At 47.2% G+C, this 16,212-nt stretch overlaps 4 protein-coding genes across 8 annotated transcripts; all 4 read left to right on the plus strand.

Annotated features, from left to right (window-relative positions):
* Positions 1 to 755: 755 nt before the first annotated feature.
* TERG_12243 (uncharacterized protein) lies at positions 756 to 1,385 on the plus strand (the record flags this gene model as incomplete). The annotated part of the gene is made up of 2 exons (XM_047751230.1): positions 756 to 1,199; positions 1,281 to 1,385. 2 exons carry the CDS (start codon positions 756 to 758, stop codon positions 1,383 to 1,385), a joined length of 549 nt encoding a protein of 182 aa, XP_047606516.1.
* Positions 1,386 to 1,584: 199 nt separating this feature from the next.
* Positions 1,585 to 3,901, plus strand: TERG_05160 (uncharacterized protein). 2 transcript variants are annotated; one of them, XM_047749932.1, is made up of 2 exons: positions 1,585 to 3,755; positions 3,822 to 3,901. In XM_047749932.1, the coding sequence occupies exon 1, from the start codon at positions 2,782 to 2,784 to the stop codon at positions 3,469 to 3,471; it is 690 nt and encodes a 229-aa protein (XP_047606517.1). In that variant the 5' UTR covers positions 1,585 to 2,781; the 3' UTR covers positions 3,472 to 3,755; positions 3,822 to 3,901. The 2 variants fall into 2 exon arrangements, with proteins under 2 accessions (XP_047606517.1, XP_047604364.1); XM_047748383.1 differs by having other exon boundaries at positions 1,585 to 3,901.
* Positions 3,902 to 4,068: 167 nt separating this feature from the next.
* On the plus strand, positions 4,069 to 8,427 carry TERG_05161 (26S proteasome regulatory subunit rpn-1). 4 transcript variants are annotated; one of them, XM_003234516.2, is made up of 4 exons: positions 4,069 to 5,463; positions 5,527 to 5,591; positions 5,682 to 5,846; positions 5,901 to 8,427. In XM_003234516.2, exons 1-4 carry the CDS (start codon positions 5,325 to 5,327, stop codon positions 8,232 to 8,234), a joined length of 2,703 nt encoding a protein of 900 aa, XP_003234564.1. In that variant the 5' UTR covers positions 4,069 to 5,324; the 3' UTR covers positions 8,235 to 8,427. The 4 variants fall into 4 exon arrangements, with proteins under 4 accessions (XP_003234564.1, XP_047604365.1, XP_047606519.1 ...); XM_047748384.1 differs by having other exon boundaries at positions 4,069 to 5,591; XM_047749934.1 differs by having other exon boundaries at positions 5,527 to 5,846.
* A 10-nt stretch (positions 8,428 to 8,437) lies between these two features.
* Positions 8,438 to 14,692, plus strand: TERG_05162 (uncharacterized protein). Its single transcript, XM_047748385.1, has one exon. The coding sequence runs from the start codon at positions 9,425 to 9,427 to the stop codon at positions 10,484 to 10,486; it is 1,062 nt and encodes a 353-aa protein (XP_047604366.1). The 5' UTR covers positions 8,438 to 9,424; the 3' UTR covers positions 10,487 to 14,692.
* Positions 14,693 to 16,212: the final 1,520 nt, after the last annotated feature.

Genomic DNA, 16,212 nt, shown 5'->3' on the forward strand with positions numbered 1-16,212 from the left:
GGGTGAAAAAAAAAAAAAAAAGGCAAAGGAAAAAAGAAAAAGAAAAAGAGCTGCTGCTGCTGCACCCGGCACCGATGAAGCGCAGAGGGCGCGCGCAAAAAAGGCTGGGGCAGATCGAGGGGCAAGGTCAAGCACCCAGGCCTGGATCCGTCGCTCCCGCCGATGCAGTGATGTGCAGGCGGCAGGGCTCCAGGAAAAGAAAAGCCGAGCCTCGCTGGGAACCTGTCACTTTTTCCTGCTTCTCTTCGTCGCCTTTTTCTGCAGCTTCTTCTTCGTTGTCTTCTTCTTCTGCTTTCTTCGTCTTTTCGTCCCTTTTTTTGCTTTATTTTTGTCTTTATTTTTGCTTTTCTGCGGCTGCAAAAAAAAGATATGCTCACGTGACAGTGGGTCTCAGGTAGCGGATTATGTAAGGAGGTCTGGAACCGTCACGTGGCCTGTTCACCAAGAACGGAAAAAGGAGACGTCGAGCAAGAAAGGACGCGGCGCAAGCGACAGCAAGACCGCCAGCAGGAGAACGAGGGAAAAAGGGACGGCGGCGACGGGCGGGACGGGGCTGTGGAGGAGACAGCGTTGGCTGGGCAGGGGCTGGACGAGGCCAGAGCGAGCAAGGACCGCCGCGCTTCAGAGCCCGTATATGTCGAAGGGGCTTGCTTGGATTAGCGGACCGCGAGTGCGCAGTTTTCTGCTCCTGAGGCCACACTGCAACTGTGAAACCGGTGGTGGCCCAAGGATGCCGGCGGTAAAGGCGGACCGCGATGCAGGGCCGCCTTAGGCAGGCAGAATATAGGGATGATTCTGGGATCGACGTCGAAAACCTAGCGGGAGCGAGGCCAGGCAGAAGGGCGGAAGTGTTAGGGGAGGTACCGCGAACCAGACATGTTGCCAATAATGCTCTTCTCCTGGGCCGCGCCGAACACTCTTGCAACATCTCCTTGCTTGGGTCTCGATTCCCTGACAAACACTGCGCGGATCGAACATCTAGAAATCCGGGCCGCCTATCTGCATGTGCTGGCCAGGGATACACTGGCTCTCCGCTCTGCCGATCCAACACGAAACCTCCTACCAGCCTTGTCCGGCCCTCGCCCTCCTCCGAAAAGCTCAAACTTGGGGTGTCTATCTATATTCTACGGAATATTCCTTCCTTCATTTATTGCCGGGATGAATGGCTGGTGACAGAATCACAGCAAAAAACCCTTTATGTAAGTAGGCGGGTATCCGGTAGGTTACGCGATCCACGCCCTCTTCTCTTTTGCTGGTATATGCATACTTTTCAGGATCAGGTTCCAGATCTACAAACATGTTCGAGGTCAATATACTCTGTTCTCGAATGGGAGATGGAGTCCGTGGTTGCACTTCAATTTTATATTATGCCTTCAAAATCTTAGCAGATCTTTGGCCGCAACCCACACTAATCCAGCCACCAATCAGTCTAAAACCGTGTCAGGCCCGTCCGCCGAGACAAAGCAACTGCTCTTGAATTCAGGTTCAGTCCCAAGCAAGCACTGCAGGGCGAGGAGAACGAGGCCCTGGCCTACAAGACCTGGTTCCTACAACATGCACCTCTCGGCCGCAACTCAGGAAAGCAAATACTTTTTTTTTTTTTTTTGTTGCAGTTCTGAACCGCACCAATCGCCATGAACATACATGATAACACAGTCAAGGCAGTCTCGACTGCAGAAATCTTAATATTAAGATCCGTTTCTTGCATGCATAACAGCCGAAGAGATTTCAAATCCAACCAGGCTCCATACTTATGAAGGTTTGCACAACTCCTTGCTGAAGAGACATATCTGACACAGTTATATACACTCTGTATGGCATCACGCATGCATGCTCAGGTTCTCATCCCATTCGGCCACGTCTCAGGAAAACCCGCGTGCTTCGAATTGATTGCCAAAACGACGTCTCTCTTGACTAACATGTCAACAAGGTCCAGGTCTTCAAGTCGTGAGCAATGGCAACCATTCATATTGCCCAAGACAGGTTTTTTGCTGCTTACTTATGGAGTAACTCAGCAATAATCTCACTGTTATCGGTCTATCAGAACATGGTCATCTGTTGGCGGTGAATATTTCTTGCTATATTCGCCCCAAGGACCCTCTTAAAGACATTAGTACTCCTGGGAGGAGGTCGAGCGTATAGAGCAAATCTTGCATTTTGACCTGGGAATAAGCTGTCACTTCCCGGACTCTCAGTGCTATGATCAGCCTGTTAAGCTGACTTCACTGTGTCACCGTGTTGGGATGTGCTGCAACATCAAATGTGATGTGAAGATCGCCGTTATCTAGCTATGTCTATAAGTCCGTACGTCTAGACCATGAGGCCAGACAGTCCATAATGAGGCTTTGTACCATCTCTCCGTTGTCCACAGTAGTACTTAGGCTGGCTGATTGTTTGTTGCTTCGTTGGCGAATTACTCCATGAGGCGATAGAGCAATCACGTGGGTGGACCAGCGCAAGAATGACAACCAAGCAAGCCCGAGAGACAACTATCGGGCCAGAGTTGATCACGACGGCTTAAGCTTTCGCCTGGCATCACTATCTATCCAAGTGCTTCGAGACCAGAAGGCTCTCCTCTTTCTCAGAGTGTCACAGGAGCAGCCTTGCTTATATGTGCACCTCGTCTGGGTCACGGAGAACCATGATATACTGTCTCTCGTCGAACTGGGGTTGATTCATGCTGAGCGCATAAGCTCCTTCAGGGGTATTTTAATTTCATGATCACTACTATATATCTGTTCTTTGCGCGGTGCGTCTCCTTCCCTACTATTTCAGTTTATTATGCGGAGAGATAGGTCATCTAACATGAAGAGTGCAGACATTGTAGTTGCGATTATTACATATACCGAAACGATGTCCTCATCGAAACACCTCTTTCTCAGTGACGAGGAGCTCGGAAAGAAATATGACGACCATAACCATCGCGACTCTATATACGGACTATCATTAGGGAGTTTCTGGAGACGCCTTCCGCGACGAAGGCGCATCGCCTTGGTTTTCTTCGTTGCCTTCGTCGTTTTCATATTTTGCAAGCATATACCAACTCGAGTGGGAGATGTCAGCCAAAGATCGCAATTGTTGGATGATCCATGGTTGCGCCCATCCGGTGAAACCAATGTTGAATCGGAGCCAGCTGAAATAGACAGCACACAGGACGAGAATGGCATTAAATATTATCGAGGACCTATAGATTTCGAGTCACTGTTTGAATCGCTATATTCAACTCGTAGCTTGAATTATGATGCAGATCAGGAATCTGTCATCTTTGCAACTGGGCAACTGAAGTCACTGGGCGATATGCTCCCCGTCGCATGCGACATGGCCGCGAGAAAGCGGAGTACGGTCCATTTAGCAATTATGGGACGAGACGAGATCCCCCTTGCTGATATCCAGAGAGCTAATGGATTCAGAGAGGAGGATTGCCCTGTAACATGGCACGGTATGCGAGTATCAAACCTTCATCCAACATAGCCATATCATTTATCCTAATTATATGATTTTAGATGCGCGACCAATTCACGCATCCACATCTAGCCCCTGGCGCCTAGAGTTAAGCGTCAAGGCTGCTTTGGTGCACATGTATCGGATCTTAGCTCCGCGAGCTGTCATTACCCGTGACATAGAATTTGAGGAAGCCTTTTTTATCAACGCAATTGAGCTTCGGGCCTTTCAGCTGGGAATAACGCATATCAGTTTACCCAGCTCGCTTTCTAATTTTAAATGGATCGCGGATTTGGATGCCTTTTCTCTTGAAGGTACGAAAATCATTTAAAACTCCGAGTCCTAAGATTTATGTGTGGCAGCAGGGCTAATTTGTGTAGCCTGGAATGACGTGCAAACAGAAATACTCATTAATGTCCAACCGAACTCTTCAGGGGGGCCCAGGAAACTGCTCAGATCTCTCCAAGAAGCAGATTACTTCGGGCCGGCCCCGGGGCTAACAATTGAATTGCCGGTTGATGCTGACCCAACTTTGCTCTATTTTCTCAAAAATTTCCGCTGGCCGCCCAAGACAGCTCACCGTCAGTTTACTCTTCGGCGAAGAATCTCACCCTCTGTCCTGACGTCACAAGAAGCCGCAGTTAGAACAGTTGACTCTTTTTACCCGAAAAATCCCAACCTTTCCCATGTCATTCTGGTTTCTCCAGACACAGAATTGGCACCCTCCTTTTTCCATTTCCTCAAATATTCCCTTTTGAAGTATAAATATGGCGACAGTGAAGATTTGCCAGGTCACCTGTTTGGTGTCTCCTTAGAGCTGCCCTCTTCTCGTCCAACCGACGGGAAACCGTTCTCTGTACCAATGACTATATCAAGTCCCAATCCTTCTAAAGGACGGCTAGCTGAGATTCCAGCATTGCTGTGGCAGATACCTGACAACAATGCTGTACTATATTTTGGAGATATGTGGGCAGAATTTCAGTCGTTCCTGTCCCACCGACTATCTCCATCTATACAAAAGAAAGGAAAGGACGTCCATAAAGTAATCTCGAAATCATACCCTTCATGGATGGACTATATGCTTGAATTCATGCGTGCTCGTGGTTATTACCTTGTCTACCCGGCATTTGCTGCCCAAGATGATCTCGCCATAGCGACGGTCCACAATGAGCTACACCGACCTCCCGAGGAATATGATGACCCCAACCAAAGACAAGTGAAGTCGAACTTTGAGGAGAAGAATCTCGCTCATTCTCCTTCAACCTTGTCTACGTTATTGGACGTCTATCCAGGAATGCTTCCAGACATCCGCGAGCTTCCAGTACTGCCTTACACAGGGGAACTAACACACGAGGACGAATCCACAAATGACCAAGATTCGTTTCTACAAGCGTTTAGGAAAGAAATAGGTGGCTGTACCAACAGTGACGAGAAGCCGGAGAGCGTTCCGCTCAAAGCTGATGATCTCTTTTGCAATGAAGAAGAGTTAATATCCAAAGAGGGAGTCGAAATTTCAGAATAGTAGTTATTTTATCCTATCTAGCGATGCCCAAATACTTGTACATTAGTGGCCATATGCCGGATTTACTGAATATATATGAATACATAACCCTATCCGTCCTTGATTCCTTGATTCTATTCATAACACAATCTAGATTACGTAATCATTCTGAAGCTTCCAGATCCGAAAGCAAACCAAAAATGAGCTTCGGAGAACTAGCAAACCGCTGAACATACAACGCAGAACAACCTACCACACCCGCAAGACAACCACCGCGAGCACTCGATCTCTAACCTCCTCTGAAAGCTTTGTCAGGTAGGTTTTCATAGACAGAGCTGCGCTCACTCCTGTATTTGCACCTCCATCTTCAACAGTCACTCCCATGGCGAAGGACGACCTATCATCCTCCAGTGCTGGGAAGGGCAAGGCAGAGGACACGAAGGAAATAAATGGAGGGAAAAATGAAGGCAAGGATGGGAAGCCCGTTATGAACGGCAAAAAGGAGGAGGAACCTCAAGAAGGTGCGCGCGACTTTGTATGCAAGCTGTTTTGTGTGAAGTGCTGCCTACTAACTTGCGCGCCAGAGGAACTCAATGAGGAAGACCAACAGCTTAAAAATGAACTTGAGATGCTCGTGGAGAGACTACAGGTATGTTGGAATATTGGAGGCTAATCTCTTCCAAAGCAGCTGGCACAGTCTTATGTGAGATGTGATAACCTGACTGGCGTGTTTGCATAGGAACCCGACACATCCCTTTACAAACCAGCTCTTGAGGCTATCAAAACTTTCATTAAGACCTCTACTTCTTCCATGACAGCAGTACCGAAGCCACTTAAATTTCTCAGACCACATTATGACGATCTCACCAAGGTATTCGATGAATGGTCGTCTGGTGATGATAAGGTACGGAATCCGCTCTCTCAAACTTACTGGGCTGAAAACTAACCGCCCATAAAGGATTCCCTCGCGGATATTCTTTCAGTGCTAGGAATGACATATGGAGTCGAAGACAAACTAGAAACGCTTAAATACCGCCTTCTCGCGAAATCAGACGATCTTGGATCCTGGGGTCACGAATATATTCGTCACCTGGCACTGGAAATAGGCCAGGAATACCAAAACCGGTTGACCGACGATAAGGATGTACAGGACCTTGTGGACCTTTCGTTATCCCTTGTACCTTACTTCCTTAGCCATAACGCGGAGGCAGACGCTGTCGACTTGCTCAGTGAGCTAGAGATGATCGAGGAATTGCCCCGATTTGTTGACGAGAATACCTACCCGCGGGTTTGTCTTTACATGGTCAGCATGGTCAACTTGCTCACATACCCAGAGGACCATCAGTTTTTACGCACCGTCCACGACATTTATCTCCAATATAAGAAGCTTACGCAGGCTATCGTCATCGCAATACGCCTCAATGACCTTGAACTGATTCAGAGCGACTTCCAAGAGACAACGGACAAGGCAGTAAAATACCAAATGGCATTTTTAGTTGCTCGTCAACGGATATGGCTTGAGCTTGAAGATGATGATATGCAACTAGCGGATTGCCTCAACAACATCGCCCTGCCCACTCACTTCAAGTCCCTCGCAAAGGAACTGAATATTCTTGAGCCAAAAATGCCTGAGGATATTTACAAAACTCACCTCGAAAACAACAGAGGAAGCCTTACCAATGTCGACTCTGCACGACACAATCTTGCCAGTGCTTTCGTTAATGCCTTTACCAACGCCGGTTTTGGAAACGATAAAATGATGCTTGTGGACGGGGACAAAGGACCTTGGGTTTGGAAAACGAAGGATGATGGAATGTTGTCAACTGCAGCCTCGCTGGGTATGCTTCTTCAGTGGGATGTTGAGGAAGGTTTAAACCAGATAGACAAGTTCACCTATGCGGAAGAAGACCAAATCAGAGCTGGAGCTCTGCTTGGAATTGGTATCATGAACGCAGGTGTGAGAGTCGACTCCGACCCCGCTCTAGCACTTCTCGGAGACTATGAAAATCTTGAGAACAAGAGCATTCCAATGAGAGTAGCATCCATCATGGGTCTTGGTCTGGCGTATGCTGGATCATGCAAGGAAGAGCTTCTTGAGCTGCTTCTCCCAATTGTCGAGGATGTGACTGTCGATATGCAAATTTCTGCCATGGCTGCTGTGTCTCTTGGTATGATCTTTGTAGGTTCATCCAACCACCAGGTTAGTGAGGCCATAGCCACCACTTTAATGGATGAAGAGCGACAAAAACACCTGAAGGATAAGTGGACTCGTTTCATGGCGCTTGGCCTAGCACTCCTCTACTTTGGAAAACAAGAGGAAGTTGAGGTTGTCCTGGACATCCTTAAGGTGATTGAGCATCCCATGGCGAAGCCAACATCCGTTCTCGCGTCAGTTTGTGCGTGGGCTGGAACCGGCACAGTCCTGAAACTGCAAGAACTTCTCCATATTTGTAACGAGGTTTTTGAGGACAAGGAGGAAAACAAGGGCGAAGAGCTTGTGCAGTCGTATGCTGTCCTAGGACTGTCTTTGATTGCCATGGGCGAGGAGATCGGCCAGGACATGGTTCTTCGACAGTTCGGCCATCTGATGCATTATGGCGCTGCGAACATTCGAAAGGCAGTTCCTCTTGCCATGGGACTGATCAGCCCAAGCAATCCGCAGATGAAGGTGTACGACACACTTTCCAGGTACAGTCATGATAACGATAATGATGTTGCTATCAACGCCATCTTCGCTATGGGATTACTAGGAGCAGGCACCAACAACGCTCGTTTGGCACAACTGCTCCGCCAGCTAGCAAGCTACTACCAACGCGATCAAAACTCATTGTTTATGGTCCGTATTGCCCAGGGACTCCTCCACATGGGCAAGGGAAGCATGTCCGTGAACCCTTTCCATACCGATCGTCAAGTTCTTTCGAGAGTTGCAGCGGCCGGCCTCTTGACAGTTCTTGTGGCGATGATCGACGCTAAAGATTTTATCCTGGCTGACTCCCACTACCTCCTCTACTACCTTGTAACCGCCATGAACCCACGATTCCTTGTCACTTTAGACGAGGATCTCAAACCTCTCACTGTCAATGTTCGTGTTGGTCAGGCCGTCGACGTGGTAGGTCAGGCCGGAAGACCTAAAACCATCACAGGCTGGCAAACACAAAGCACCCCTGTGCTATTATCGTACGGAGAGCGAGCCGAGCTAGAAGACGAAGAGTACATCTGTCTAAGCAGTACTCTTGAAGGGCTCGTCATCCTACGAAAGGTTAGTCTACAGAACCCAGCCACCGCTTGCTGAATTTGAATTACTATATGAACGATATGCTAACAATCTACCCCTTTTTATAGAATCCGGAGTGGGAGGAGAGTTCAACATGAGACGATACATGTGACTAGCCCTGTATGTATTGTTAAGATTTAAATCCATTATTTTCTGTCCTCGATAAAAATCTGGTTCATGGGCCTGCGGGATCTGTCGGCTGTTCCCTGATCAAACTGTGGTAGTTATCAGCCACGGGCCCCGAGTGAGCGATCCAATAGAAAGTAGACCAAATGGAAAGCTTCAACTAACTGTATAAACCGCGGCAATTGATCTCTAGTAATATACAGTAGGCCAGGCATGCTGAAATCCCACTCTACATTATTCCAAGGGATGGCGATAATATATAGCCTTAGTCAAGCTGTTCGTCCGCGGTTGTTCCTGTGACCGAGATAAATCCACGGATTCTCGCGATGCGCGCATGCTGTAGACCCCCAAGCGACCACGCGAAGATTATCAAGGGACTACTCCATCACTAGCGATAGCCGAGCCATGCCCTAAGGCAGTTGACAGCTGACGGCATCAACTGAGTCGGCCGCCGGTTGTCTTTGGTGATTATCTCGAGTTACACCGTCGTGCAGCAAGCCAATCCATAGCTGGTCACGGGGTATGCTCTAGACAAGCAGAAGACAAATTTGATGGAGACGAGGAACATGATGGTGATGACTGACGATGTTGATGATTAAGGTGACGACAAAAGGGCTAGAGGCAGCCTGTCCAGCAAGAAGAAGGTCCATTTTGGTTGATATATAAGGACGACTCCGAATGCTGCTGCCAGGCATGCCCTCACTCAGTCGCCGCCAATCACCAACATCGTCATCACCAACAACCACAACAGTCCCAACATCGCACACGCAGGAAGACAACAGGGACAGTCTGTATACCCCTTGATCAGTATTTATATACCCAGGGACCGGGAATAGATGGCTCCCGTAGCTGAGGAACTTTTTCGGAGAGTGCCTGAGTTTGGGGAGCCGTCTCTAGGAGTTGCAATACACTGGGCCGACCCTAAGGATATCCTGTCCGTTCTCTTCATTCTCGGCGGCGATCTCGTTGAACATGCGTTTGCTCAGCTTGTTGGGACTCCAGTTCCACCGGTTGCTTTCTCGTTTGGTAGGCCGCGCCAGTTGCCAGCATAGTTATCTTGAGAGTATTGCTTCCTATAGGTAATGTCAGTTGTGGCTAACAGATCTTTGTCAGGATGCGTTTCATACGGTTTGAACGCTGTGGTATCAGCTATCGGGAAGAACAGGCTCATGCCCGACACTGATCATCCATGCAAGATCATCAACGGCGAGACAGGCACTTCGTTTGACAATACCAGCTGGGTACTTGGACGTTTACTTCGGGATCATGACTACTGGAAACACAAGGACGTCCACGACCATCTCAAAGATAAAATTACTCGAAAATGGGACCAGATGAAACTCGACAGCATAACCACCCATGGTACCTGTGCCAATGTGAGACGACCTAAGAAAGCTGGCCTCTGTGTATCTATATACAAGGCCAAGGAGGAATGCCTGGGTCGACCTAAAAGAGATAAATTCGATTACAGCGGCATGCTCACCACGCTCCTTCAACTTTTGCTTTCAGCAGTTCCACTCATAAGAGAAGGTGACTGGTCACCGTTTCTGACAACCTTGAGTGGCTCTTTATTGTCTATCATATCAGGTTGCCTGCGCCAATGGCGACGGGAGAAGTGGCCATGTTGCGCAAACTCAGAGAAAACAGTGGTTTTGACAAAAGGTGCCGGGTGCCAACATGCTATTGTCATCATAGGAGACGGGCGTGGCTTCGACCTTGAGGAAATGGCTGTGGGCTCAGAGGAGAGAGATTTACCTTGTGACATCTTCACTAGAGTTGCCGTTTTCATCCTTGCTGTGCTCTGGGTCCTGCTTGTTATATTTGCGGCTGGTCTTAAAACCAATGCTTGGTATGTTATCACAGCTGGCGGCATGGGAACTATTCAAAATGCATACGTCGTTGGAGGAAAACGCACCCCAGAGTCCTTCGGCCTCCCTTTGGAGTTCCTCGACGTTATAGGCGAAATTGGCGTTATGGATACGTTGCTCGCCGTGGAAGAGAAATACCCAAACTTGGGTAGCAATATGGTATCTACCTTTTTTCCGGATGGCCAGATGACGGAGGAATACCATCTGAAATGGGAGGCCCTTCGAGCGAGAGCTGCTCTGCAAGGAGGAAAACCACGCCGAAGCCAGACCATCTAATGTAAACCTTTCAACCTGCATTTTCCGCAATGGGAATATGAGCATCAATTTCAATTCTTTTCATCAATATTCTAATGAGGTGCTACAGGGTTTATCCGGTTTTTCTCTTATGTTAGCTGTTTATTTGTTCAAGGGATCTGTGAATGGAGCGTATGCTTAGCGGCATCACACTGGAGTCTGAATGTTTACATCAATAGAGTTATGGATTAGAATGAGTAACGAGTAACGAACTTTGCAGGACTAGATACGAATGATAACAATCCTTGGCTGAAAAAAATATTACTGGTCCGGTTCTCAATATCAATATTCCAAGTACATCCATTGGCTAATTAATCTCAAAAACGCGAGTCAACCAGAAGAATTAATTTCAGCTGCATTGGCTTCATTTCCTGAGATTGAGATATACTATCCATGTGAAGTTACAGTTGGTCATTCTAGGGCCGGTAGCTAACGTAAACCACGACGGCGGTATTAGGGCTTACCAGGAACAGTGCGGACTAGCATAATGAAGTTCCACAAGAGTTCCATGACAGTTCCAGAAGAAGGGTGTTTGGGAGGGAGGTAAGGAGATATTTCCCGGTTTCAAAAGCTTGAATGGGAGTGTGTGTATCTAGATATAGGAAATTGCGAATAGTTGTTATCTAATAAGTATGGATATGGTTTCATGTACAAGCACTGCAAAGGGCTGAGGAATGATGGCAGATGATCGACGAGGTTCAGTACGAAGCAGTAAACATGTAAGACATCGCTGGTCAAGCTTGAACAGCTGCTCCTCGTATATGTAAGTATATTTATTCGTGAGTAGAGAGAAAAAAAAAATTTATCCTATCATATTTGCTTTTGGGAGCACAATGGTGGCCTCCCTCAAAGTATGGAAGCCGGATCCCTGTGTCCGACAGTACCCCCGACTGCCTGAAACTGCTCACTCACATCTGACCCTCTATGTATCGATCAACATGAGGTGAAGGTGGGGAGATGCCATGAACCGCAAGACATATTCATCATTTCCCTTCCTCCCTCCCCCATGATCCCCTTCTCTGTGTTGACCACGAGCCAGGCATTTTTCACAATGGTCGTACGGAGTAATCGGGCCTTTCTTCCTCACAGTCCTCATGGACATGCCAGCGCAGTGACGTCTCTAATTATGGCTGAAATGATAAGCTACAAGTCCACGCCTCAGCCGCAGCCAATTCCTCATCAATTTCCAGGCTTAGATGCCTGCTCCTGGTCCTGATAACGATCTTCTTCCCCGCTGTCGAGGGCGAGGGGTTTTGAGAATTGACCCCTGGGTATATCATGTTTTTTTGAGCTTTTCTAGTGAAAGAGGGACACGGCAATGCATCAGTCTTGGTGTGGCAGTTGTATACGTCAAACAGCCTGCCTTTTCAGCGAGGTCACTGGCGGAACGAGCATCAGAACCAAGGCTGTTTTAATGCTTGTCGGTTCCATGCTAGGACCTTCAACTCGAATGATGATGCACGGAACCCATCATTCTTCTTCCTAATGGCAACATCATCTTTCGCCCTCATAACGTTTTATGAAGAACCGATAAGCTTGTCGTCATATCCATGGTAACCTAGTATGTACCTTGGGAGTAAGAGAGGCATTAGGACATGCAGACTGGCCTTCACATGCGAAGAGCCCTGGCTTGCTCTTAACCCCGTTGCACGTTAGTTATATCAAAGTATTTATTATCAACTTCCTGCAGGCACGCCTATTATTAGCTCGTCGTCCGTTTTCTCGTAGTGTGTGTATGGATATTGGGTAAAAGATTGGAGTAAACAGCGCTGTGGATGGTTTAAAAAAGGCCTCCAAACTCTAAAAATAGAGTTTTCATGAGATGATATTATATAATATAAGGTCCGTGCGTGGACAGATTAGGACTAGCGTGACGCCGGCGTTTCATGGTGAGGAGCTAAGCCTGTATAGCCCGGGAATCGTTATGCCTCCGGACGCGGATAAACCTGATCCGCAGCCAATCAGAACACCACGATGAATTTAGCGCGCTCAAACTCCAACTTCAAATCAAACGAAACAACAAACCATCACACTGTTTGGCATCGCGATCTTGATGCAAGTACTAGCAACCTAGCCTGCTGCTACTCGAAAACTATACATGGGTATCCCTTCACACTCATGGGATGGATGACATGCCGCACACCCCCGACAAGACCCGCATCCAAGATGCAGACACAGAAAAACTGGATATCAAACGCCCCGAGCGCTTCTCGGCCAGCCTAGAGTTGGTACCCCCAGCGCAACACCCTCACTATTTCTCTCTGTTTACTCCGTGTCTTGTCTGGTTCATATCTCTCCCGTGTATATTCAACGATCTTTTCTTGGCCGACACACTCAGCACTCCGGCTATCTCATACGCAACTTACGTTACCTCCGTCCTTCCTATTCAGACCATGGCTATAACATCAACGTTCCTGAGGATCCAGATGGCGTTCGGGGATGCCGTCCATGGCCAGGTTCTAGGATTTGACATCTTAGTGCCTTTCGTCTTTGGAAAGCCATTCCTGGTCGGCCCCTCTCTAATATATCATCCGCCCATACAACAATACATTTCTTTCACCACACGTCATGGTTACCCCCACTAACCGCGGAAACCCAGAGCAATAACCCAAAACACACCCTCCTGAGTCAAGTCTGGACTCGATTATTACTGGTGTGGTCCTTTTTTTACCACCCTAGGTGACGTTTTCTTACTCTTGATACCTACCATACATATACACCTGACTGTGGCCTGATCGGAAGGCTTCAGGGCTCAGCTTCCTCGGAGATTGTCCTCCCATTATGCGCCTCGAGATTCCATTCAGAACCAGAACAAGGTTCTAATCTCTTCATTCTAAGTCTAGACAGATTCTTATGTCTATATGTGCTCACTGACTGTAGATGATCCTTCCCCTATATTGGATACGTTTTAATTCCAGTCCGCCCGGAAGTTTTTCTTTGTTAAAATTATATTACCACCCGCCAAGCCGGGTTCAATTGGCTGGATTACCTTATTCCTGATGCATGATTTCGTCTTTCGACCATTCAGCATTCATTCTTTGGGCAACGAGGAATGGGTGACGCCTTAAAGCGGGACGCCAACCTGCATGGTATACCGGGACATTTTGATGATAGCCTCTGCGAGGCCATCTCCCCCATCCCATATCGACACCGTAACTTTCTTTTCCCAGGAAGTGTATACGCATGGAAACCCCAGTTCCTCCCATTAACTTGAACTGTTAACTTTTCTTTCTTTACGATAAATTCCAGCTTTGGTTGAAGAGCTTACGACATACTTACATATGCAGATCTACCACGTTGACGGAAGGCCCTCCTGACGATTTCTCCATTACTTAACGTCTCTCCACTTGCGGGATTATCACTTTCAGTCAGGGCCAAGCTCTATCTAAGCTTCCATTCTGTTTCTCAATTCTCCTTTCTTTCTCTCGCTAAAGGGTAGCATCAAATTTTAAAACAAATACGGGCAGCACCAAGCATGTCCAAATAGGGTCAATTTTGATTTTCCCGGGATCTCCAGCATCCTGGCTCAGATCGCCGAAAGGGCAGAACGTGATGAATCAACTAAGTTCTTCCCTTCAATCTAAAAAAGGAGCTTATTTCGGAACAGCTCAGTTTCGTGCTTCAATCATATACTTGTTCACATATATACCCTTCGTTTTATTGTATGTTTCAAGCGATGGTATATTAGGCGCTTCAACTCTTCCATCATTACTGTCGCCCTGATCCTCTCACATTTCCACTCTTTTTATCTAGGTTCTTCACTGTCCCTTTTTCTCGTTTTTTTATATTATTGACAACCCTCGTTACCCGTCTATCTATATACCATACCTCTTCCCCTGGTGGCCCAGTGAACTTTGAAAGTTAAACCACACATCCAACCAAAATACCCGCTGTTTTTGCCGGACGTTCCATGACGCGCACTGGTTCATTCTCATCCGATTAAGCTATAATATCAGGTCCTTTCCTCTCTATCTCGACAAGTCCCATTCGCCACCTTCCTTCCGGTCAACTACTGAGCAGTTACAGCTATCATTCACTTTATCAACAACCCTTGATTCAAAGAGATCCTGTTTCCTCTAATATCTAAACCAACGCATCAACCCGTTCCACTGGTGGTTGGTCTCTTCAGCATGTGCAACTTTTTCAAGAACTTCTACGTTTACAGCTCGTGCCGGGACCCAGGGAACCATTTCTTCCGTATTTCCACCGACGGCTCAGGAGACCTCAGATGTCCCGGGAGCCCTCACGAGCGGTTTATAGTGGTTGTTGGCCAATGTCGGATCTGCAAACGTTGAAAACGAGCATTCGACAAACCTCTTTTATAGCCAGTTGTGCATTGCAGCCATTCGGGATGATATCCGATTTTCTGGTCAAAAGCCACCGTTATCACTTTCTATAGTAATTCTTCCTTCGTCCCAGTCAGTTACCAGTTCTACTTCGTATACCTGATCCCAAGGCTAACTGCAGAGCCCAGAAACCCTCTTGTTACGACTATGGATTATGTAGTATGAAGAATTGCAGGCAGTTCTACACTATTTTCCCACATGAACGCCATGGTCAGCTCTTCTTTGACGATGTAATGCCTGGGCTATGCGGAACAGTTTCGTGACGAGATACCATTTGCCTTCTCTTTTATCTTTACGTTTCCTTTTTCGTTTGCGTGCTACCTGTTTCTGTATTTCTATTGATTTAAGGTATTGATGAGGGAGTGTGATTCACAAAAGCTCAACGTATCCTGTCTCACTCTAAAAAATCTTATTAGCGCACAAGGGGTACGGTTGACGCAACACAAGACATTCACTGTAAATACCAGTGTATCAGAGCGCGCGACATGCTGTTGTCACCCATACATATCCATTCTCTCCTACCGGACTATGCTGCTCCAAGTCAAGCTTAAGCAACTGGCGGAAGTAGAGTTCGTGCAAACCCATACCTTGCCGGACCTATAGCGATTAGACGGAGTCTGAAGGTCTATGAAGCTAAACGGTAGACAGGTCACATCACATCCAAAGTCGTTAAAGCAGGGTTATGTTTATAAAGAACTAAAACACCGTATACCAGTCCAGCTTGTTGCAACAATTGAGGTCATACACCTTGATAAGTTTTCCCTGGTGTCTATGAGCCGTGTTACGGGCTCGTCAGTACGGTCTTTCGCAGAGACGTCGATGGGTGAAGCATATCTTTACTAAAAATAAGTATGGCAACGTACGATTAGAATGAGTCTATTTGACACAACGCCGGTTTCAGAGAGAGAGAAAACCCGAGAACTGTATCGGCAAGAGTCTCATTTTCTATACTTATACGGAGTACCTGACCGAATGGTCCAAGTTCGCACGGCTTCTTTGGATCGAGCTTGCTGTATCCCCTTTCTGACTCGTCTTGATGATAAAAACACCCAGATAAACCCCATGAAAAGGGCTTCTGGCGCCACAGTGCCAGTATGCAATGGCTGAAAGGTACATTTCATATAATATACAAAGCCATTACCAGTCTTTGAGTTAATTAGATAAGGAGACCTTTCTCCTGCATAAAAGTGCGGCCGTTGAACGGAAGAAAAGGAGGCTCAAAATGAATTTGAGATGAAAAGAAAACACTATTATTTAAAGGTCTACTAGGTGAGGGCTGCTGTAACCACTACCACCGGCAGCTTTGGGCTGTTTCATAGTATTTATTGCACCCGGATTATGCAGTTGATTAATGCAGCTGTT

This window comes from Trichophyton rubrum (genome assembly GCF_000151425.1).
Source record: "Trichophyton rubrum CBS 118892 genomic scaffold supercont2.5, whole genome shotgun sequence".
In the NCBI taxonomy this organism is placed as follows: domain Eukaryota; kingdom Fungi; phylum Ascomycota; class Eurotiomycetes; order Onygenales; family Arthrodermataceae; genus Trichophyton; species Trichophyton rubrum.

Coding starts and splice junctions, on each gene's coding strand:
- TERG_05160 (XM_047748383.1), top strand. CDS start 2,782: ATGCGGAGAGATAGGTCATCTAACATGAAGAGTGCAGACATTGTAGTT.
- TERG_05161 (XM_047748384.1), top strand. CDS start 5,325: ATGGCGAAGGACGACCTATCATCCTCCAGTGCTGGGAAGGGCAAGGCA. Junction 5,592..5,681: donor TGCTCGTGGAGAGACTACAG/GTATGTTGGAAT, acceptor GTGTTTGCATAG/GAACCCGACACATCCCTTTA. Junction 5,847..5,900: donor GGTCGTCTGGTGATGATAAG/GTACGGAATCCG, acceptor CCGCCCATAAAG/GATTCCCTCGCGGATATTCT.
- TERG_05162 (XM_047748385.1), top strand. CDS start 9,425: ATGTCAGTTGTGGCTAACAGATCTTTGTCAGGATGCGTTTCATACGGT.